Here is a 25,098-nt window from a genome sequence, read left to right on the forward strand (position 1 = left end):
TAGTTGATTTTTAGTTGAGCTGGTAGAGTCGAATGTCGTTTCGTTTGGCATTACGGAACAGGTAACTTAGTAAATCTTTAGGCTAAGTCTAGTACTAAATTATATACCTACGAGCTGGAGACAAACAAGGGTAATATTTATACCAAAAACTGGGAAGCGCGATAAATCACTTCCAAAATCTTTTATACCAATCAGCTTGACCTCCACATTTCTAAAAATAATGGAGAAAATGATGGACCTACACATTAAATCAGAATATTTGAAACAATCTCCACTGAGCAAGTTTCAATTCGCATATCGAAATAACAAATCAATAGTAGATGCGTTACACATGCTGGTCGGAAAACTGGAGAATTCTATCGTAACAAAAGAAATTTCCCTGGCTGCCTTTCTCGACATAGAGGGAGCTTTCGACAATGCATCTCATAGCTCAATGCGGAATGCTATGAGGAAACATGGGTTCGATATCTGCACAATAAATTGGATCAACTCGATGCTTATAAAACGTGAAGTAACTAGCACGCTTGGAAACACGACACTGACTATGAAAACAAATAAGGGATGCCCTCAAGGCGGAGTTCTATCGCCCTTATTGTGGTCATTGATTGTAGACGAACTATTGAAATCATTAACTGAAATAGGATACGAAGTGATTGGATTTGCAGATGATGTTGTAATCCTCGTGAGGGGAAAATTTGACACTGTTATCTCAAATAGAATGCAATCTGCATTAAACTTCACTTTGAAGTGGTGTAAAAAGGAGGGCCTGAACATAAATCCCTCCAAAACAATCATAATCCCATTTACTCGAAAAAGGAAATATTCTTTATCAACACTTTTGCTCAACAGAACAGTAATTGAATTGTCCTCTGAGGCAAAGTATCTGGGATTGATATTAGATAAAAAACTAAACTGGAATGCACACATTGAGCAGGTTATAAGCAAGGCAACTAGTGCTCTTTGGGTGTGCAGTAGAACATTCGGTAAAAAATGGGGTCTCAGACCTAGTATGGTTTACTGGTTATACTCCACAATTGTCAAACCAAGAATAACATATGCCTCGCTAGTTTGGTGGCCTAAAACAAAAGAGACATCAACTCAAAAAAGCTAGGTAAACTTCAAAGGCCTGCTTGTGGAGCGATAACCGGTGCCATGCGAAGTACTCCATCGAAGGCACTAGATGCAATGCTGCACCTCCTTCCGCTTCATCAGACGATAAAATTAGAAGCAGTAAAAAGCGCATTGAAAATAACTCGTCACAAACAATTATTATCTGGAGACTTAACAGGACACCTTGCGGTTCTGAAAGATTTCCCTATAAATAACCTTGTCATTACAAACGAAGATTGGCTACAGGTAATTCCGTACTTTGAAACTCCCTACAAAATTAATGAGTCTGAACGGTCAACCTGGGAACAAGGTGGCCCTATTCTCCGTCCAGGCTCAGTAATTTTCTACACAGATGGGTCTAAAATGAACCATTTGACGAAATCTGGTGTTACAGGACCAGGAATAAACACTAGTATTCCCATGGGATACTGGCCGACAGTTTTTCAAGCAGAAATATATGCCATTCTAGAATGTACCTATGTATGCCTGAAGAGAAGATACCGGTATGCAAATTTCTGCATTTTCTCAGACAGTCAAGCAGCACTAAATGCCCTAAGGGCTCCTACATGTCGCTCAAAAGTAGTATGCACTGATAATATAACTTCGTAAATATAATGAAATCGATCATGCAATGCACGAATTCATTCGTTGTTTTCTGCAACGAAGTACTTTCGTGCATTGTAACTAGTAGGTTTCGTTCATTTCATGAAAAAGAATAACCACTTGGTGAACGAAGGCTTTCGTAAATTTTACACGTTTATTGTACACTGCACGAATGTAATCGTTGATAACGATACTAATTTTCGTGAATGAAACGAAATGTTTCGTTTATTTTAATAAACGTTTGTGTATAATACGAACGATTTCATTACTCACACGAATTTATTTCGTTCATCTTAGGAAAGTTTACGTATTCATCATTTTTGCCATCGATATTTTAGGATCGATGTTTGACGACAACGATTTTTTTAACTAACTAAAAGAATCGATCTGGCAAAATCGATTTTATTTCAACCTGCTTACCTGTATTGAGGACTACAAAGATTGTGGTGTGATGAAATGGACGCGTGATGAACACAAGTTTTAGTGAATTTTACTTATCTAGTGTACATGGCACGAATGAAACGAAATGATTCGTTTGTTTCAATAAATGTTTGCGTATATTACGAACAACTTCGTTGGTCGCACGAATTCATTTCGTTTATTTTAGAAAAGCTTTCGTATTTGTTAGCATCTTATTGTTTTCAGTCGATCTTTTGGGATCGATGTTTGTCAACATCGATTTTTTTTAATTTTATCTTTCGTGAATGAAACGAAATGTTTTGCTTATATTAATGAACATTTGTGTATATTACGAACAATCTCGTTGGTCGCACGAATTCATTTCGTTCATCTAAGAGAAGTTTTCGTAATCATCTTTCATCGTTCATCTCTCGTCATTCTCGATTAGTTAAATTTTGTGAGGAGTAAAGTGCATAACGTTAAAAGTTAATTAAGTAGTTAATTTCTCCGGGTAAAATAGTGGCCCTGTAACTAGAATCTTCATCTAACCGATAGCAGCGCAAGACATCATACAGAATGGCTGTTCAAGCAATCACTGATGAAGCTCACTTCCAAACCGAAGTAGCCGCAGCAGGAGGAAAATTGGTCGTTGTGGATTTTACCGCAGCTTGGTGTGGACCGTGCCGAAACATATCGCATTTGTTCGATCAGCTTCCGGCGAAATAACCAAAGACTGTGCTTCTCAAGGTGGCTGTCGACAGATGTATCGAAACGGCGCCGTCCCAGGGCATGTCAACCATGCCAATGTTTATTTTCTACCGAGCCAGAACAAAGATTGACAGGATGCAGGATGCAGACATTAATGGATTTGAAGCCAAAATACAGAAACATTACGTCGCCAGTGTGGATGAATCTGGAGAAGATTACGGTCATGGAATGTTGGGCTTGAACACCTTCATCCAGAAGAACCAGTGCGAATGTTTGAACGAATCGAATGACCACCCGATGGTGAATGCGCTCAGTTCCAGCGGTGGTCATCTGTTGTCCGATTGTGACGAACAGCTGATCATTTCGATTACCTTCAATCAGCTGGTTAAAATCAGTGCCATCATGTTCAAAGCACCGCCCTCTCACGGACCGAAAAAAGGTGAGAATCTTTATCAATCAACCAAGCACCATCGATTTCGATATTGCCGAATCAACACTAAGATGGATGACTTCCAGCGGGTGGCTGGGAAGAAGGGTGAAAGCCACTAGATTGTTTGAGCCGCCGGGAGAAGGATGGTTTGAAGGCGGTGGATAGGTGCGGTGACGAATATGTTTGATCGTATATTTAAAAGGTTAAAGATAGTGATGCGCGTTAACTTGTTCTTTTTTTAAATTGTTCAATAAAATAATGCGCAGGAAAAAATGGCATATTATTTTGATATTGCTCCGGCAGAGAAAAACTCAATCTTATTCATACAAAACAAACGAGCAGTTCGCGATGGCTCAGCTGAATCCGTACAGCTCTGGATTCTGGATCAACTGGTAACGAAAGTGGTTCAGGAAATCTTCCTGAAACCGGCGGACACTGTTACGGCTACTAAATAGTCAGACTGAGACCGTTGTGATGAATTGTTGACGTATTCTACCTCTATTGAAGCTTTTTTGGCGTTGACGGTTTGACGAGTAGTATTCGTAAATATTACAAAGATGTTCGTATATAGCAGCGAAAAATTCGTTTGCCGAATGAAGCTGTTTCGTAATAAGCCAACGAAAGTCGTTTCGTGGTATTCACGAAAAATTCGTAATAAAAAATAAAAATGTTTCAATAGAACTACGAACGATTCATCATATGTACGAAAAAATTCGTATATTTTATGAAAATTGTCTGTACGAAACAAATTCCTGGCGATTTACGAATATTTTCTATCAGTGTGGGAGTGCATCCTTGCACTCCGACAATTGGCGGAGAAAAATCAGGTCAATTTGTACTGGGTTCCAGGACATTGTGGAGTTTCAGGGAATGAAAAAGCCGATGATTTAGCAAGAAGAGGGTCTTCCACTAATTTTATCGGACCAGAACCATTCTGTGGAGTCTCATCGTGTGCCCTCAAAATGGAGCAGAAAAAGTGGGAGATCACAGCTATAAACAACAATTGGAGTACCATAACTGGACTGCGACAATCAAAGAAATTTATTTCACCTAACGATAAAAAAGCCTGGAGTGGCTTAGATTAAATAAAAAAGAACTATGCATCATGACAGGACTACTTACAGGACACTGTCCGAGTAAATATCATCTTATGAAGATTGGTAAACTTACAAACGATACATGCCGCATCTGCGGATCAGAAAGTGAAACATCACAGCATTTGCTCTGCGAATGCAGTGCACTGATGCAACGCAGACTTGGAGTCCTCGGTAAAGGAACACTGGAGCCTTTTGATATTTGGACTGCAAATCCCAAACAGATAATAAACTTCATCCGAAGTGTAGTGCCTAGTTGGGAAGAGTGTGTATTTCAATAAAGACAATCATTCATCAATAGTGATATGTCATAGTTGATAGTACACTTAGATTTAGGAAGGGGCATACCACAATAGATCTAAATATTGGTCGCAGTGGTCCGTCTCCAACAAAAAAAAGTAAAAGAAACTCAGTAGTCGATACGCATTTCTACGCCTCACGGATCGTCATCTGATACATCTCTTTTATATTTGCACAGACTCTAATAACTCATTCACGGAATCTACAGAACAAAGTCGGTAGTGCGGTTAACACATCCGGACCTTCAACAGCTTCGAGCGATGCTCCTTTAACTTTTGCTGTGACGTCCCATACTAGACGAAGCGCTTCTATTTCCTCGAATTTTATACAATATTCAACGACCCGCACCCCACATTACTGCTGTTCAACGCAGCCAATTCCACCGACGTAGCTTTATGAGAGTATCCCTTAACTAGATACTCGACAATCTTCTTACGAGCTTTGTTGTGTACCTTGGGAGTGACCAGCTGTACGAAGCAATTCACAGCGTGATCGAGAAAAAGGAATGCCTTCTGATTGGTTGTATGGCTTCATATACCCCAAATAACAAGAAGGGCAACAAACTCGAGTGTAGTAACTCGTCGCTGTTGTGCTATCTTATGACAAACGCTATTTTGGGGTAAACTGAGTTAGATATGCCACATACCTTTTCTAAAAAATCTCTACAAAGAGGGGTTTTTCTGAATTTTGATATTCTGCTTGGTTACTCAGATATAGCGAGAAACGCACTGATTTTTTTTAATTTTTTGCTTCAAATGACTGTGTCTGGGGATTGGCTCAAGTTGTTTTGATGCATAAAATGTTTATATGTAAAACTATCTGAGAAACACAATAGCATAATCATTATCAAAACAAAAATACACGAATTGTGAGAAAAATTCAGTTTTAGTTTTAAACTGGAAATATAGCATATTTGGCAACACTGTAACCAAAAATAACTATTTTTTAGATTCATTCATTTCCTTCAAAATGCATCTCACCGATTAATAGTTAATAGACCAAATGAAGCCAAAGATATGAATAAAAGTTAATAATTGATGATTTTTTTCTATGGAAAATTTTCCATGCATGATTATGACACGCCATTCAAATTTTGTCATCAACCTATGACAAGTGTGAGTGCGACTTTTGTTTACATGTATAGTAAAAACTCGCAACATAGTCAACCGATCTACATAATATTTGAGAGATTAATGCAGAATAGAAAGACGCATCAATTGTCTTCTTTTTCTTGTTCATACCATTTTGAATTATCGTTTGGGCCCCGTATCACACCGTACACATTAATCGCATAGAACGGGTGCAAAAGAGCTTCGTCCAGTATGCCCTTCGACGGCTTCCCTGGCGAAATCGATTTGAACTACCACCGTATGAGCATCGTTGTGCTCTTAAGTTTCAAGATATTCGATCGCAAACTGTAAAAATCGTATTTCTCGAAATATGCTAAATGGCGCTTGTCATAAGAGAGCACAACAGCGACGAACTCATGCCATAATGATCCTCAAAACCGTCTAGATGTTTCTCTCCTATATTCTGCGCTTTTTGACTGAATTCTCTATCGGCGTTGATACACAGATAGACTTTTACACTGTGACAAACCCTAGACAAATTCCAAGAATACAACTTGCGAATTCACCACATGTTTGTGGATTTCAATGCAACGTACGATCCAGTAATACTAAACAAACTGTGCCAGATCATATTTTGAACAAAGCTTTCCGACAAGACTAATTAAACTAATTCGCGTTACGCTGGATGGGTCAAAACCAAGCATCAGAAAAGCCGGAGAAATTTACGACTCATTTGTGACGTTAGATAACAACTTCGACTTCATATGAGTCGATCGCAGAACAGTGGTAAAAGCGTTTGTTCCTTTTAAAAGACCAGATCAGTGTGGGTTGTATCTGCTCCTAGAGATAGTACGAAGCGGATAGCTGAAATGTTGATGCGTTTGGGTATCCGATTGGAGTAAGGGTTTCACTGGATCCGGTAAGCAATTCTCATAGCAGTATTGATTCCCTCACTTCCCGGTGGGATACAGACATGAGAGCCGTTTGAACCTTCCATTTTCCGCTGTCTTCGAGGGAAATAGTTACGAACAACCTTTTGCACCCCTCCTAATGTTCGCTCCAACATGTTTTTTAAGCAGCTTGTCTGGTTTTGTACTTGCAAATGACTTTTTCGGTGTCCTCGTCGTCGCCAGAGTGTGGAATTGAAGTTGTGCATTCCGGCTAACGTGGTTGCTTAGCTATGCAACGATTACGTTTGCACTTCGTAGCATTTTAATGGATTCCTTTTCCTTCTCTTTTTCGATCATGTTTTTTTTCGTTTATCCACTTCAACAACATCTTAAATTATTATATTGTTAACTCACGCAAAATATCTGACGCGCTTTCATTGAAAACGAGCGCTTTTCTTTCACATGAGCACGTAATGTGAAAGAAAAGAACCTTGAATTATTTGGAGGCTGATCGAATACTGGCATCTTCTTGAACAGAGGTTATTGCGTTCTTTATGTCCTCTTCACATCGTTTTGGCGGTTTTTCGCACGACAATATGTTTCGTTTGACCCTTTACCAACCATTATGGTATTTGGCAAACAAACAAAAATAAAAGCTGGTTGGTGGATTGTTGAATTCGATACATATCATTAGATTTGAATTACCGTTCAAATAACCCTCACGACACGTCATTTCGGTTATGTCCCAACAATTACTCCGCTATCTTTTTGATGCTATTATGATCTACTGCTGATTAAAGTTTTTGTACATTTTTTGTGCCAGTAATAAAATCGCTTGCACCCAGTCTTACATCGAGTGAAGATAGATTTATTTATTTATTTATTTTTTTTATTTATTTATAGATGATCACATTATCTCTTGTCTTGTCTTGAGGGATTCCATGAGAAACCGGCCGACCATGACTGATATGACCATCGTCGAATTGTACAAAACTTTGCAGTTGTGTTCGGCATATGAAAAATTATCACGATTTTCTCTGGCAATTTGCAACATTTTGATACAATAGCAATTTTTCCAAAGGGGGTAGACGTTTTTGCGTGCATTATATTAAAAAAATGATATTTTTTTAATTTTTTGTTGGAGACGAATCACTGCGACCAGTATTTAGATCTATTGTGGTATGGCCCTTCTTTAATCTAAGTGTACTATCTACTATGACATATCATTATTGATGAGTGATTGTCGTTATAGAGACACACAGTCTTCCCAGTTAGGCACTCCACTTCGTATGAAGTTTATTACCTGCTTGGGATTTGCAGTCCAAATATCAAAAGGCTCCAATGTTCCTTTACCGAGGACTTTTAGTCTGCGTTGCATCAAGGCACTGCATTCTCAGAGCAGATGCTCTGATGTTTCACTTTCAGATCCGCAGACGTGGCTTCGTCTGTAACCAACCATTTTTTTTAAGATGATATTTACTCGGACAGTATCCGGTCAGTAGTCCTGTTAGCAATTGTTAGATTACCATATTTTATACAGCAAAACTATTTGAGAAGGGAGGTACAGCGAATGAATAATTCTGCACGGAAAACGATACACTGAAAAAAATGTTGTGTCATTAAAAAGGGCATAATTAGACGAATTAATTGTTTTTGTTGGAGAAAACTTTCAAATATCTCGACAGCTATCGCATTTTGGAACATTTTTTTAATTGAAATTTGATTCACTTGAAATGACACTTCTGTACTAAAATTTTGTATGTCAATTAGTATGAAATTTAAAAGCATGTATAAAGTTATCTATAAAACAAAACTTTTTTGTTGAGAAGTTCTTTGAACTGGAGTCGACTGTTTCCAATTTTTAGGTTAGGTGTATGGCTTTGCAGTCTAATTTTTAAGCAAAAACAAACTACCCCTGATGATACCCTGTGTGTGATTACCTTAGGTTATTTCTCTCAATCCCTCTCTCTTTCTCTCTCTCTCTCTCTCTCTCTCTCTCTCGGCAGCAAGACTAGTGTTTGTGTGTCTGGTTTGTTTTGGACACAAACACTAGTCTTGCTGCCGAGAGAGAGAGAGGGATTGAGAGTAATAACCTAAGGTAATCACACACAGGGTATCATCACACACACACCATCATGTAGCAAAACACAACACACTCAAAAAAAATTGACATTAGCAAAAGTTAGCAGTTAGTCGAAAGATATTGACTGAACCGAATTCAGAGGAAAAAGACGAGCATTTCGATCCTGATAAAACATTACACGATCGGAACAGATGATCGTAAGTACACGGAGAAAATTCGTTCTGGCGAAAATAAGAATTATATGGTGATTATCTTTTATTTGAACAGCTGAAAAACCATATGACAATCCATTGTTGTACAACAACAGATCTGACAACAAAACAACAATTATCGGTAAAATTTATACCACAATATTATACAGTAATGTTCACATTAATAAACTTTTAGAATCCTTGAAAAAGGTCCCAAACGGACCGAAACGTCGGATGAAGACAAAATAGTTTGTTTTTGCTTAAAAATTAGGCTGCAAAGCCATACACCTAACCTAAAAGTTGAGAAGTTCTCCATCATGCAATCACATTTAAAATATTTAGGACTGGGGGTATCCAACGAGGGAAAACGATCGCAAATGGTGAGTGAAGCTAAGCAATTATGTGAAAAAAAAATCCCCCAGAGGCGAAATTCGAACTCGCAACCTTTGAGATTCCGGCCCAATGCACTAACCCTCATGCTATCCTTGGGTATGATGACATCCCAGAAAGAACATACGATTATCGCACTGCAGGCAGGGTACGATCATCGTCGCCAGTGCGATTATCATATGTTCTTTCTGGGATGTCATCATACCCAGCATAAGGGTTAGTGCATTTGGCCGGAGTCGCAAAGGTTGCGAGTTCGAATCTCGCTTTTGGGGAATTTTTTCACATGATTGCTTAGCTTCACTCACCATTTGCGTTCGGTTTTCCCCGTTGGATACCACCAGTCCTAAATAAGGTATTCGCACTTAAGTCAAAAACCAAAAAGAAAATGAATTATTAGTTCAAAATATTTCTTTTCTCGTTAGGTTTTTGTTGACAAAATATAAAAATTTGCAAAAATGGCGCCGGTGGTTGAGTGGTAAGCGCGACCGCCATTCATCCCAGTTGGGCTGGATTCAATCTCAGCCGAGGTTGTTAAGATTTTTGTGAGCTGAAAAACTCTGTGGTCACGTCTGCCTTCAGAAGTAAAGCCGTTGGTCTCTGGTTCATGGGTCGAGTCGGTGCTATAATAACTAACAAATATCCTCCTCCCGTGATACTTCTGGAGTGCTCAGTAGTTTGCTAGTGGTCGTATGAAGTATCATACTAACATTCCTTCCCTTTCCTTCGGCGATCTTCGTTCGGGCCTAGCGCCGGTATTGATTAATAAACACTTTACGATTACCAGGAGTTGCACATTGAAAGATGTTTCGCTACTTCTAAGCATAATTATCTACAGATTCCCTGTGTAACTTCAGCTAGTCCAGATCGATAGCGGAGTAGCAGCCAGGGGTGGCCGCACAAGCTTAAGCTCAAAATATAAAAAATAAGAGAAATGGGTTTTGGCAATTTAAATTTTTAACAACCAAAATTTTTTCAGTATGTATATTTTTCAAGCAGAAGTATTCATTTCCTGTACCTCGTTCTCAGATAGTTTTGCTATATAAAGTACGGTAACCGAACTTTTTTTTCGATAGAGCTACATGTAAAAACTTCGATGCCCTTTTAAAAAACTGCTCTTGCTCAAAATAATCTCACTGACAGTAGAAAATGTTTAGCCGTCCTTTCCGGTGAAACGTGTAAAGTTTCATCGGAATCGAAGATGGTCGGCCAGGGTTTTATAGATTTTCGGACGGACCTTCGTGGAATTCCTCTCCTGTCTTTCAATGTATTATAATATTTTTCCCTAATTTTCAAATTAAAGGCATAAATAAAGTCTCCTATACAAAACGAAGTGATGCTAAAATGGATGTCAAAGATGCGTCATCAAAGACTCCGACTTCTCGATTTTAAATCCGACCTTCGAGTACACGAGTATTCTGTACATTTCTAAAGAGTTGACGCAGAAATATTCAGCTGAGACAGATATCTCGAAATTTCGCCCAGATCAGCTCAGAATTGTGATATTCGGTCTAAAGCGATGTTACTGGCGACAAACTTTTAATGAAGAACTACCGTGTCTACATGCCTGCCCACAAAGTTAAGATCGATGGTGTAGTCATCAATTCGAGCTTGTTATGTGTGGGGGGTCTACTAAAGCACGGAGCCGTTTCAAGTACACCTTGCTCCAGTGAGCGAACGGCATTCTCAGGAATCAGTAGCGTCTGGCTCAAATGGCACGTTCCCCATGTTGATCGGAGATTTGTGCCTTGCCAAGAATCGTCTTTTCATCATTTTCCTGATGGGAAGGATTGGGGAAGTGGTAAGGTTAGGGGTAAGGAAAACAACGACACAGAACAATTAAAACAGAGCATTCTGCACCCCCGGAGCGATGCTGAACAATCTGCAGGTGCTACAACAGCAGGAATAAAACTTCCAACCCCCGGAGGGATTTAGAACCTATACTCAAACAGTGAGCGGATATATCAACACCCCCGAGGGGATATTGAGATAACAGAACGACAACACCCCCGAAGAGATATTGTCATTCAAATACGGTTAAAAAACTATAGCTCTTTACCACACTGGGGTAGGAACAAAAGCATATCCTTAAATTTCAGCTCTCTGTACATAGGTTTATCTATGTATGGAGAACCAAAAAAACCGGATGCGCAATTGCATTAATACAGGGCAATTGCATATCAAATGATATGATGTTCCGTGATCGGATTCACAAAGATCACATGAATAATACTCAGCGCGCTGAATAGTAGCCATGTGATAATTGAGTTTGCAATGTCCAGTCAGTGCCCTGACCAGAATACTGCAGTTGTGCTTGGAAAAATGCAACAAATTTCTTGACATTTTCGGACTCACATCCGGCAGAAAAGCCTTTGTTTGAACGCAAGTTTGCAAGCTACGCCAATGGTTGGCATGTTCGAATGCAGCCCAAGAGCGAATCTTGTGCTTTATCCAACTTATTGACAGTGGTAGAACTGGTTCTGGACCAACGAAATCAGTCGCAGCGCCAGCTCTAGCCAATTCGTCCGCCCATTCATTTCCAGTAATACCGGAATGACCGGGCACCCATAGAAGGTAGATAGCATTTGAAATGCTAAGTTCTTCGATTTGAGTTCGACATGCGATTACTAATTTCGATCTCGAATCTGCCGAACTAAGTGCTTTCAGGGCAGCCTGACTGTCAGAGCAAAGAGTCTTTTACCGCAAATTCCCTGTTGAAGTGCGGATTGTACGCCACACAGAATCGCAAAGATTTCTGCTTGGAATACGGTACAGTATCTACCAAGCGAATGAGATTGGTTTAATCTCATCTCATGACAATAGACACCAGCACCGGCTCGGCCCTCCAACAAAGAACCTTCCGTATAACAAACTACGTATTCTTCAAGTTGTCGCTCCATCCAGCCAGACAGCCATTCCTCACGAAGAGGAATTCTCACATTGAAAGTTTTAGAAGGAAAACTACATGTGAGTGTAAGGTCACTGGGAGCAAGTGTATATTCATCCCAAGTAACCATTTGGGGCCACAGTCTTGTGTGGCTAGTTACACGATCTATTGGGTTACTGTTCCAGACCCCAGTAACCTTAAGACGGTATGCACAAGAAAGTGCTTCTTGTTTCAGAAACACATGTAGTGGTTTTATGTTCAAGAGTGCCTCGAGAGCAGCAGTAGGTGTTGTCGAGAACGCACCAGTCATCACCATCAAGACCATCCTCTGAAGATGGTTTAACTTTGATTGGATTGTCATGACTTCTCCCTTCTGCCACCAAACAAGGCACCCGTATGCCAGTATTGGTCTAACAATTATTGTGTAGATCCACTGAATGTACTTGGGTTTGTGTCTCCAAGATTTGCCGAAAGCCCGTCTACATTGGCCAAAGGCCATGCAAGATTTCTTGATCCTGAAATCGATGTGAGCTGTCCAATTAAGTTTTGAGTCGAGAATTACCCCAACGTACTTAACTTGATCTTCGACAATAATTTCAGAGTCAAAAAATTGCAATGGACGAGCTCCGGTTGTAATCCTTCGTTGCGTGAAAAGCACCATTGAGGTTTTATTTGGATTAACTGATAGTCCAACATGAAGACACCACCGCTCAACAACACATAAGGCTTGTTGCATCAAATCAAAAAGTGTGTTAATGCAAATACCGGTGATCATTATATGATAATCATCGGCGAAACCATACGTCGGAAACCCAAGCTCATTTAGTTTTCTCAACAAGCTATCGGCGACAAGGTTCCATAGAAGTGGTGACAGCACACCACCTTGAGGACATCCGCAGACACTCAGTTGCCTCATCTCTACTTGTCTTAACGATGAGCACAGATGTCGGTTGCTAAGCATTGCGTGTATCCAGTTCGTAATATATGAAGGTACTCCATGATCTCGTGCTACTTCCAAAATGGATTCGAAAGACACCTTGTCAAAAGCACCTTCAATATCGAGAAAAACTCCTAAACTTGATTGCTATTGTGAAAAAGCTTTTTCAATGTTGTAGACAACATTGTGTAACAGGGTGGTAGTAGACTTCTCCCGCTGATATGCATGTTGCATTGCATGCAGCGGGTGCTCGCCCAAGCTACCATCCCGAATGTAGTGGTCAATTAAACGTTCCACTGATTTGAGAAGGAAGGAGGTCAGACTGATCGGTCTAAAGCTCTTTGCCTCCTCATAAGTGACGCGGCCACCTTTGCGAATGAATTTGACAGTTATTTCCATAACTGACATACTTCAAACCCGCCGGATGCCACGCGGCCTCTACACGGTAAACTGGATATACCTAGAAAATTAGTAGAGGCGTAGTACCCAAAAAAGGGGTACAAATTACCTGCTAATAGGTTCCAATCCCTATAATATTTACCCATTTCTAGGTAATATCCGCTCAGATTTGATTACCAATTACCTAATTTTAGGTGGTTTCAAGTTACCTACTGGTGAGTATGTGCAGTTTTGTGGAATTTAGGTACTATTTACTTAGGCATCCAGAAAAGTGCACGAACTTAGAAGTGGGTATATTCACTCTACCTAAACTACGTGATTTCGAATCAATTATAAATACCTTGTACATGAAAAAGAATAAATATTATAGAGATTTCCACCTATTAGTGGGTAAATCGTACCTTCTGTTTGGGTACAGCGCTAGTACCAATTCTCTAGGTACATCCAGTTTACTGTGTAGGCTGGTTTTTTTCGGAAAAAGATAATAGAGTTATCAACCTCCTAGTGGACCACAGCCAGTTACTGGGGAGTTCGCCCGGCTCTTCCCAGGCTCCGTTCGCCATTGAGAATATTTTAAACCCCCTCAACAATTTTACCCATAGCACGGGTCGCGTGACACTATGGAATTGGGGTTCCCTGTTTGGTGTTACCACCGGAACAGGTAGTCCGTAGTGTAATTCTTAGCCGGTTGAAACAACCACTACCGACACTACACGGCTTATCTAGGCTGCTCGGAGAAAGAAGCTGATATTTATGGACAGCTCCCATAGATGGCCGAACAGCCAAATCGATGATGTAGTCATCAATTCGAGCTTGTTATGTGTGGGGGGTCTACTAAAGCACGGAGCCGTTTCAAGTACACCTTGCTCCAGTGAGCGAACGGCATTCTCACTGGACGGAACAAAATTATGTGCCCCTTGAACCTCGTGTCGCATGACATTTGGTGGGATGCGTTTAAGTGAGTCTTCTTCGACAAGGATTGTTTCCCTGTTCGACTGTTTGTACCGCGCGTCATGAATGGTCCAGCATTGCACTAATTACAAACAAATATAACAATAAGGCTCGGTGTGACAGTTGCGCAGAGAATCATAAAGTTGACTCTTGCATTTGGAATGCTAAAAAGTTGGAGAGCTCACATGATCTATTACCATGTCCCGTGTACAATCTGCGCTCGAGATATCTGAATCGTTCCCTTACACGCCGATCTAAGTTTTAAAACATCTAAACTGGATACTTCGGAGAAAATCCAAGAAGTCATCGTTCCTGATAGGCTGGCGACGAACAGTTATTAAAAGAGTAATTTGTGAGCCGATTCAACAAAAGAGAACTCGGTTTTAAGCTAAACTGTACAGCCACAACAGCTCCGTCATTCGTTATGTACCGAAGTACCTAATTACAGGTAAGTTTCCATCGAGTCCCATTAGTGTGAGCAAGATTCATGCACATGTTCGAGTCGAAAAACACCCGTACACAATCAAGCAATTTTTCGTGACTTCCCTACATCCCAGATCCGCACCAATAATGTTCAGCACTAATTTCCTTGCATGAAAATCGCGTGCAATGAAAAGCTTCCGGGCATTTTGTCCTAGATCACCGGTGACCGTTGCTCGAATAAATCGTTCAATAATCGGTTGATTTATAGTCATACGCGTCCGGTGCGCGGTTTGTTGGATTTACCGCGGAGGAAAAGAATGTTAACGCAATTACCGCGCAAACAACGGCACCCACTGAAGCTGCCCTGTCCGATATTATATATGGTTAAGGAATTCCACACCAGCCAGCAGAGTATGGTGGGTGCCAGAGGTTTCAGGAGCGATTTTGAAAGTGAAAGTACTGGTAACAAAAGTGGAAAATAACTTTTGGATTATGTCAGTGGTGTTCGGGGGCAGGTTTTATAAAATCCGGCTCTGGGTACTGACAGGGTAAGAAAAATGGTCTAAATTGGACGTTACCTACTTTTGATCAAAATAAATTGCATCGGATTAGAAGTTGTTGCAACATTGAAACCAACATCGAGTAAAATGAACTAATTTCGACCAACATCTAGCTATACATTCCAGCAAATTTCAACATCCCAATTGTAACAATTAGCAAATCTTTTCAAGAAACAATAAAAAAATATGTACCTACAAGCAGCGAACATTCCACAACGCCTTGTTCGACAAAGCTGAAAACAAACAAACCATCATTTTCGATACCGTGCCTTGGATCTGCAACCAATTAATTGCGCGTTGATGCTGAGAAATTATGGTCAGTCTGCGCAGTAAGGTGTCCACCGTCGATCACGATTTCGATGTCGATCGATTTCGTCCACCGCCGTCGGCCGTTCCGGTGATTGACTTTTTCCGCGCAAACGTTCGATTTGCTTACCAGCTAGCTAGCTATAGCTGGCCGGCCACACACCGCTTGTGCTTGCACTCAGTGCGGCAACGGCTGTCACAAATTGCAGTGGTTGATAATTTATTCAAATTTGCGACGTTGTTCGGCGATTCTAGCGACTTGTAGTGCTAATTTGATCACATTGTACCCTGGTTTCGGTTCGCTGATGGGAGGGGGAAGGTACTTGAGCACTACTTGGTAGGTCTTGAACCTAGTACTGACATTTGAAATTTCAATCGTGAGCATCTTACGTTGAATTGGATTTTTTCAACACTTTTTATTTCAATCACAGCGGGCACCTCGGTTAATAGCGGCGATTTGAGTTAGGGAACTTCAACTCGGTCAAGCCTAAATCTAGTCCTAACATCATTTCACGACAGCAGAACTGGAAATCGTACTTCTAGAATCGTGAATTGACATTAAATTCTTTATTTTTAGTCGAGGGTTATTTAATCTTCTGCCAATCTCGGAGCCAGGGTTTTTTAAATTATCGATTAAACGACGGAAATAAGTTTTGGGTTATTTTTAGTGCCATTTTTTGTAAAAAAATCGTGGAAAAACTCAATCGATTTCTAGTCAAAATAAAACAAACTTTTATTTATTCTGTTATTCGATCCCTAACCTCAAACCAACCATCCCTAGCTACCATCAGTACTTTCCCTATGATTTTTCTACGGGCACTTCACTCTTTCAATTAGCCACCAGCCAGCAATCTCAACGTCAAATAGAGCCATCAACAATGTCATTATCACACCTCAAACGATCCGGCGACATGACCACAGAGCGTGAGTAGGGAACTAGTGAACTCCTCAACTCAACCCCTAGAGCCCCAGTGTGCGCACTTTCACACTGAAGGCTTCTCTGTTATTTTATCTCTATCCATTCTCCGGAAATTATGCTCTTTTGGCGCCCGTGCACCATCGGGCTCGTACGGGGTCCCGTTCGCAATGGGATACCGTAATCGATTTTTAATTAATCACCTTTTCTGGTCTCGTTTGTCGAGTCACGTCACGGTACAAGCGAAACTCGTGCAAATCAACCCCTTTGCTAGATTTGTATCTGTCTACTTACATACACATAGAGGTAACCTAAAATAGTGGAGCTGCACCGTAATCTTAGCTATCTTGACAGTCTAGCGGTTTCGCACAAAAGCCTCCGTTGCTCCGCGAGCGAAGTCAGACGTTTAGCTAGTCTATCGCACAGTGCAGTCGAGCGGGGGAAAAGGTTCGGAACGGAACGGTCACCCTAAGGCCGATAAATTATTTATTCAATATAATTTGCTTTCAGTGCAGGTGACGTGAGTAAGGAGGAACTAAATATGCTATTTATAATCGTGTCTAGTTTCGCCAAGTAGTCGATATGTTATTGCGGTCAGGTCGGCTAATGACCCGGAACGAAATCAGCGGGTGCTTTTGGGAAAGGTATTTGCCTTGAAGTATTGATTCATTGTCAGTTTGTCGAAACTTGAACTAAGATCATTTAACTATACTCGTTCGGATAAAATCTGGAGAACTTATTAATTCCTTCATCTAATATTGTTTGTTTTTTTCTTTTTCTCTAACCCTTACAGGTAAGCATCGGAAAGACATCCCCAAACTGTTCATCTTGAATTGGAAATTGGCAACAAAACTCCATAAATCTTTCCCCCTTACTGACGAATGCGACTACTGATCCATCCAGTTCCGGGTCACACATAACATCGGTCGTCATCGAAAAACAAGCTACGGTTGGTATGACAAGAGGGAGAGCGCACAGCTCTATTCAAACCAACACAACACACTCTGCAAAAAATGCGCATCAAACCAAATCGAAAGAAGCACCGACCACGGTCATTCGCAAACTTGAAGCGGTTTTCATCTCTTCCGAGGAGCAACCAGCGCCCGGCTGGCATCAGAAAAGCAAAGGTCCTAAATGTATCGTCGATATAATAGGAATTGATTGTTCATTTCGACAAAGCAAAATCTCAGTTTATGTTTAGCCCCTTGCTGAATTGGGCAGAGTAGGGTAAAAGTTTACCAGGTTTACCATGTTGGTGGCGGAGCACCAATTTCTCTCACTGGAGTTAAATGGAATTTCGCTAATCGGTCCGAGTCGGTATTACGTAAAATGACTTAAACTTGATGGGATGTAAAGTGGCTACTCACGTTAAGTGGAGCTATTAGGTGATATGAATAAAAACAAGAATCCAGCTTACTTTGCTAAAATTGACACGATGATGCTGTTTGCCGAGCATTTACTCAGATCGATATGATAAAAAAATAAGATGAGCAAATACTTTTCGAACATCAAACATCTATCAAATTAGTATGAATAAAAATTAACAATTGGAGCATATGTTTAAAAAATGTTGAGCATGCTCAGATAGCATCCACTTTTTAAGTGTGACCTGATTCCTGTAATGAAACCGCATTCGTTTAATTTTCTACCAGTTCCTCTTCGATTACTTGCTGTTTTTATACGACGGTGGCCCTGACTTCGAAGGGGCTGCATATAAGTTTTAATCATGTACGGGCTATGAATGATATGAATAAAACGAGAAAACGCTTATGCTAATTCTTGTTTTAGCAAAGTAAACTTATTAAGCATTTGCTCAAATCGGTATGATGAAGCATTTACTTTGATCAAAGTAGGCTCGTATTTCGAACAAAGCATTTGCTCTGTCAAACAAACATATGCCACCGGTTGGTCGTGTAACTTGTTTACATTTTTTTAGATTTTTCCGCATTGCGAATTTTTTGCTTATCCGATTCCAGTAATGTTATACGAGGAGGAATTTTTGAACAGCGATGCTGATGGTAAGTACCATTTTTTTCTTGATTTATCTGCAAAAAATGTACGGTATTTGTGTATTTTTAGCAGATTACGATGAAAACGTTGTACCGAATACCAGCACCGCTGAATCAAAAAAACGCAAGCGTGGAAATAAATGTGAAGATGATTTTCATTTCGTTGCAGTGCTGGAACAGATGGGTTTTATTTTATTGGAGAAATCTCAGTCGCCTGTAGTAAAGAGCCAAAAAGCCACAGCAGCGCAAAATATGTGCAACGAAATGATGATCAGATACGGAATATCGATGACTAAAGATTTTAAGATAGACAACATGAAAGCCAGATTGAAAAGCAAAACTGATTTAAAACAAACAGGTAACCGGAAAATGGTATTGAATGCTGCTGAGAAAAAGTTGTTCGAGCTTTTAGGGGGCGTCGACAATCCGAGTGTAACAGCACGGAATTGTAGGTTTAGTATAATCGATACGTTTCCAATGTAATAACATGTTGCCCAATTATTTAAGATGGCTTGTCAATCGGGAAAACAAGAAACGACCCAACATCTGTTCTAGAAAGTTTGAACTTACACAGCTTAATGTCGGATGAGGCTTTGCACCCCAGAGAAGAGGGCGATCTAAATGTTGTTGATCAGCAAGATGTTGATATCGTTTCCACAGTTTCGTCGTATCCCGACATATCGCGAACTGTAAACGTGGTATTTATTTTCAACACCTAAATTTTTTTCCGTTAACATAGTCAAAAGAACACGCTTGTTGGCTTATATTTGCTTGAATTACATCGAAGTAATGGATTCGTTCATATAAGTTTCTCGCGCATGTTTCCATTTTATTTTAACTTATTCTTTTTTCTATGAAATAGTGCTACTAGCAATGTTATTGTATCTTCTTCATGGATATTATTTTTATAGGGGGAAGCTGTGAAACGTAAACCAAATATCAAACAACTGCAAAGAATGGTTCTTGAGGAACAACTCAAGCTTATTCAATCACAGGATAAATTCATTCAAGAACAACAAAGCCAAATGCTTCAGATGCAGAGGGAGAGGCATATGGAAGAAATGCAACTGATTGCAATTAAAAAGGAGATTGCAGAACATAAGCTTCAAATATTGAAAAACGATTCTTAATAAAATTTTGAACTGGAATATATTTTTTTCAGTTATTATACATGATTCATCTTATTCGCAATAGATTGTTGTTGTCAACGAAGGCCGCTATAGCATCTCGACGATTTTTACCTCGCATAGTCACAGTTACATTTCTGTCTAGAAGAACTGGAACAGGAATGCTTGTTGTAGATCCTTCTGGCACTTCGAAGTCACCATCATTTAGGATTTTAGCTACGTTGTGTAGTACGAAGCATGCAATAATCATTGATGGAACTCGATCTGTTTTAATTCGAATCTTGGATTGAAGAATAGGAAATCTTTGTTTAACTTGACCAAATAAGCGCTCAATTATAACTCGCTCCTTCGTGTGAAGTATGTTGTATTTCTTATGCGGATCAGAAACTGGGTTTCTGTATGGTGTCATAAGCCATGGGGTTAATGGGTACGCCTCGTCGCCTAATAAAATTGCTCCACTTTCGTTTTCATGGATTGTATTGTAAATATCTGAGTTGCGCCATATGCGTGCATCATGTACCGATCCAGCCCATCTACAATCAACACTGGTAAATAATTCGCTCGCATTGCATGTTGCTTGCACGTTGAAGGAATATAAACCTTTGCGGTTGATGAATTCATCTTTAAAGGAATGTGGACTTTTGATCAATATATGAGTACAATCAATTGCTCCTATTGCGCTAGGAAACGAATATTTTGATTGCCAAATTTTCTTATCCTGTTCTAAATCAGCAATGTTTAAAGGGAACTTTATCCATTCGTGAGCCTTGCCTACGATTGCTTGACATACATTCCATACAGTTTTACAAACTGTTGTTTGGTGAACACCGAGGTCCTCGCCAACTCCAACCTGAAATTTGGAAGCAAGCTAATCTCAAACACCATTTTGAAGTGTGATGCTAAAAACATCAAATCTGTCGATTAAACAATCAATTGGGTTACATGTAACATGCAATCGTTTTATAGAGAATTATCACAAATCGAATCATCAGGTGAATATCACTAGTTAAACTATCAAAAATTTAATTTTGTTGTTGCAATATTTAATAAAATATGCGCTATTTATTTAATATTTCTACTTCCCTGAAAACCTGGGTCACCAACGTATCTCAAAAAACACTTCATTTTGTGTGTATTGCTTAAAGCACCTCCTCGCGTTTCATCATAATCGGCCAAAAAAAGTTCTACCAAACGGTCCACGTTTTGTCGAGAAAATCTATACAAATCTTTAAAATTTCTGTCATCCCCGAAACGTCGAGATGTGTAAATTTTCACAGCACGGATGGGATCACATTCCCAATTGTTTATTCCAGCAATTAATGGAAGTGGAAGTGGCAGAAAATTTAACGAATACATTTTGATTACAGTCACAATTCACATTTAAAAAGTAAATGCTACCTGAGCACGCTGAATGCCATGCTCAACATGTTTTGAGCATATGCTCAAATTTTGAACTTTTATTCATACCAATTTGATAGATGTTTGATGTTCGAAAAGTTTTTACTCGTGAGATTTTTTTATCATACCAATTTAAGTAAATGCTCAAAAACAACGTCAACATGTTAGTTTTAGCAAAGTAAGCTCGAGTTTGATTTTTATTCATATCACCTAATAGCAGACTTAAAGCTAGACGTTGAAAAATTAATGAAAATAGCATAAATGACCCTCGGACAAACCCAATGGAATTTTCATATAAATCCGGAACCGGTTATCTGACCTGACCAACATATACAGCCTAAGAAACTTGAATGAATTCCCGATTATTTGCAAGTTTGGTTAAAATCGGTTGACAATTGTTAAAACTAGAGCGAATTAAGCACTTAAATTGATGACTGAAAAGTATCACGAGGGCGCAAAGGTTAAAGGTGTTTTTTTGTTGGACACAACGGTTAACGGCTCGTCTTTCACGAAAGCTAAGCTCGTATGCATCATCAAAGTTGACTTCAACGTAAACAAAATACATGGTTAGTAACGTGCTTGTTGAGCAGCAACTTGTTTGACAGAAATATGATCGAGTAAATGCTATGTTCGAAATTCGAACCTACTTTGATCAAAGTAAACGATTTAGCGTACCGATTTGAACAAATGCTCAACAAGTTTACTTTGCTCAAACAAGAAATAGCATGAGCATTTTCTCGGTTTATTCATATCACCTATTATTGATCCATTTCATCCTGGTACTTGGTTTTTAGCCTATAAACTCGGTTACGAAAATGTACTATAACGAAGGGCCCTTGCCGTGCATTTGAACTCATTTTTAATGTTGAATTGAACCAATTTTGGGCTAATGGTACCCATTCAAGGGCCATCACGAAACTGGTCAAGCCAAAGCTCGAACTTAATGACAAACAGTTCATAGTGCTTTGGCACTATTAAGGGGGGCGTCTGGTGTAGTGAGCAAAAAAAAATTACTTCTTTTTTAGCCGCTTAATTGTTAGTATTGAACTTCTAGAATAATCTCCCGTAATTTCGGTGGCCACGCTGAACTTCTTTTGTTTTAAACAGCCATACATTCATCGCGCTTATTTACTATATCACACGCAGATTTAAATCGATCGGCAATAATTTTCGAAAAACTGACAGCGATAAAAATACAGTGTAAACAATACACTCTAAACTAATTCTACCCCCATTTTCTAGAGAAAATACCCAATGGGTAATTTTCTACAGCCTTTTTCCGAGATGCAATTTGAAGTGGGACACCCTTTAATAGCGTTTTTTAACCGCGTTTTCAAACTAGCGAACACGATAACTCAAAAACTAATCAACGAATTGACTTGATTTTTTACGATAATGCACAATGTGTATGAGATTTTTCGGTTTTCATGATACCATTTTCGGAAACTCGATTTTTTTTCCATTTTTTTTTTGGTTCATCGACTAACTACAAGTCTAAGCTTTACAAATCTTATTGAATTTCTTGTGTCGGACATTTTTATCAAAAGCTATCGTGTTCGCCGCGGCACTCATCGTTTGGACGTCTACTCTTGGAACGCTCGTATGGGTGACTCTGCGCGACTGAAAATATTCTTTTTCATACACTATGAATGTATAAATAGATCTTCCTATTACAAAAAAGAACCATTGTTGCATTGCCTTCAAAATCGTAAAACAAAATAACTTTCGGTTTGAGCACTTTACACCGGACGCTCCCCTTAATGAGGTAGAAACGCAATGGACCTGATCTTTTCACCTGAAATATTTTAAGTGATCCACCGAAAGAAAATCCAGACACTCTTGCTCATACAGCTTCGAGTCTCTCATTATGTTTGTGATAAAAAGTTTGAAGTTTGACTCCGCAGCTGCAAATTACTTGCCAGATCATCAGTTTCAAAGGAGAATCCCCGGCGAAAACAAACTTGAATTCTCTGGCAGCATCGCCCCATGCAGAGTGGTCAGATACAACTTTTGTCCTTTGAAATCCATCTTAAAGCCGCCTTCATATTGTCCTTAAAGCCTTCTTCATAAATTCTCAAATTGAGCTCAGATGCCCAATTTCACATTATTTAGACAATTGTTGACTCCCACCCACTTCGATTGAAGTTCTTGCCATCGGCACTACTGGAAAATATAAAGAAAACACATTAAATGCAATAACTATTAAGGCAGCTATTGGAAAATTAAGTGTATATCTTGTTTAAGGAACTAATCTTAGTACTTGATTGGAAGTATATACATTTTCTGAAAAATAGGGAAAGTCAAGGTAAAGTTAAGGTTTTGGGACATTTTCCCCCAAAATCCTCGATTGCTAATAACATTTCTGCTCTATACTTTATATAATACACTTTTTGTAGTTTATCTGTTATGAATACGAGTTGGGGTTTTAGAGCATTTTAACATCCATATCAATTTTTCGCATTTTTTCTTGCATATATCTCTATTCTCCTTCAATCATTTTTTATTAAATGTACCTTGTTGTATATGGGAAATCCTCAGTAACAAAATGGAAGTAGATTCATCATCGGTTACATTCAGAAGCATTTAGGTGTTCACTCAGGAACACAAATCGTGTATTCGGTGTTAGCGACAATCTGATACTAGCTCAGTTCTGACACTAAGTTACTGTCGGACTCTGATAAGACAAAGTCGAAACAAAAATTCCACAGCTATTTTTTTAAATTTGGTCGAAAAACCACATTTGTTTATGAAATGGCACATATGAACTACATTTAATATTAAATTGCACGGTGCTACAGTGATTTTGTACTTTTCAGGTGACCTAATATAGGTTGTAGATCTTGCCAAATACAACACAAGACAATGTTTGAAAAATGTTGTATACCCTCAAAAACTTCTGCGCTGTCATTTTTCAACCGATTTTTAGTTTTTTGAGTGGAAAGAAGAACAAAGAACTTTTCCAACGGTATGCTATGTTATGTTCTTTTGTCAAAGATACTTTGCGGTTTTGGGTCAACAATATGAAATCAACCATATTTTTAACGATTTTTCCATGAAAATATTGAAAAGTTCTCAACATTCTTCTAAAGAAGTGTTTTTGTTTTTTTAACAAAATATTAGAGAGAGCATTCAATTGCGTATCCAATGACCTATTTATCACCAAAATCGGATGAAAAATGGTAGAATTATTATTTTCTTTCCAAATTTAGGAACTTGTTCGCATGAAATCTTAAGTGGTTAGTTAGGTATTGTCTCGCAGTATAAGATTGCTTGCGTTATTTTTTTTCCAATTTCAAGCTCAAATTTCATGCACATACTTTTGAATCTAGACGTAATCCAGCAATAAAAATCTATTTTTTGAAAATTTTACATGATACTGTGCCCTTAAAAGTTCATGCGAGCAAGTTTTAATTTTTTAAGAAAAATAATAACTCTTCCATTTTTCAAACGTTTTTGTTCATAAATGGGTCGTTGGATGCGGAATTAAATGTTTTTCCTAAATTTCTATTTGAACAAAAACGTTTCCTAATAAAAATGTACAACAAATTTCCTAATTTAATGAAAAAATGGGTACTTTCATATTGTTATTCCAAAACCGCATAGTACTTTTGACAAAAGTACATAACATAGCATACCGTTGGAAAGGTCATTTCTTCTTCTTTGCAAAACATTTGGAAAATTTCAAGTATGTTGAAAAACGACCACGCAGAAAAAAATTTCGAGCTGGAAGCTCTCGAAAATGGTTTTTTGCTATAAATCAAGATTTTGAGGGTATATTGAATTGATCAAACGTGGTTTTGCGTTGTATTTGACGAGATCTACCACCTTTACTAGACCACTTTAAAACTACATTCATTTTTTTTTTATTTTGTAGGATCGTGTTATTATTCATTTCACCACTTTTGGGTCAAAAACGCTCA

General features: G+C 39.0%; 3 protein-coding genes across 5 annotated transcripts in view; 2 read left to right on the forward strand and 1 right to left on the reverse strand.

The window, feature by feature from the left end:
• LOC131685255 (disheveled-associated activator of morphogenesis 1) overlaps positions 1-25,098 on the forward strand; it is a 274,501-nt gene that overhangs the window by 116,949 nt on the left and 132,454 nt on the right. The gene's annotated exons all lie outside the window — the stretch shown is intronic.
• LOC131685264 (uncharacterized) lies at positions 18,368-19,372 on the forward strand. 2 transcript variants are annotated; one of them, XM_058968868.1, is made up of 3 exons: positions 18,368-18,662; positions 18,724-19,101; positions 19,161-19,372. In XM_058968868.1, the coding sequence occupies exons 1-3, from the start codon at positions 18,623-18,625 to the stop codon at positions 19,370-19,372; spliced, it is 630 nt and encodes a 209-aa protein (XP_058824851.1). In that variant the 5' UTR covers positions 18,368-18,622. The 2 variants fall into 2 exon arrangements, with proteins under 2 accessions (XP_058824851.1, XP_058824850.1); XM_058968867.1 differs by having other exon boundaries at positions 18,646-19,101.
• Positions 19,828-21,790, reverse strand: LOC131685267 (putative nuclease HARBI1). The gene is made up of 2 exons (XM_058968870.1): positions 20,860-21,790; positions 19,828-20,623 (listed from the first exon to the last, which is right to left on the reverse strand). Exons 1-2 carry the CDS (start codon positions 21,134-21,136, stop codon positions 19,830-19,832), a joined length of 1,071 nt encoding a protein of 356 aa, XP_058824853.1. The 5' UTR covers positions 21,137-21,790; the 3' UTR covers positions 19,828-19,829.

This window comes from Topomyia yanbarensis, chromosome 2 (assembly GCF_030247195.1).
Source record: "Topomyia yanbarensis strain Yona2022 chromosome 2, ASM3024719v1, whole genome shotgun sequence".
NCBI classification, from domain to species: domain Eukaryota; kingdom Metazoa; phylum Arthropoda; class Insecta; order Diptera; family Culicidae; genus Topomyia; species Topomyia yanbarensis.

Bases quoted from the DNA above. Each gene is read 5' to 3' on its own strand.
- LOC131685264 (XM_058968867.1), top strand. From the start codon at position 18,654: ATGCTGATGGTAAGTACCATTTTTTTCTTGATTTATCTGCAAAAAATG. The intron at 19,102-19,160 runs GTAGGTTTAGTA...CAATTATTTAAG, and splicing joins GAGTGTAACAGCACGGAATT to ATGGCTTGTCAATCGGGAAA.
- LOC131685267 (XM_058968870.1), bottom strand. From the start codon at position 21,136: ATGTATTCGTTAAATTTTCTGCCACTTCCACTTCCATTAATTGCTGGA. The intron at 20,624-20,859 runs GTAGAAATATTA...TTCAGGTTGGAG, and splicing joins TGACCCAGGTTTTCAGGGAA to TTGGCGAGGACCTCGGTGTT.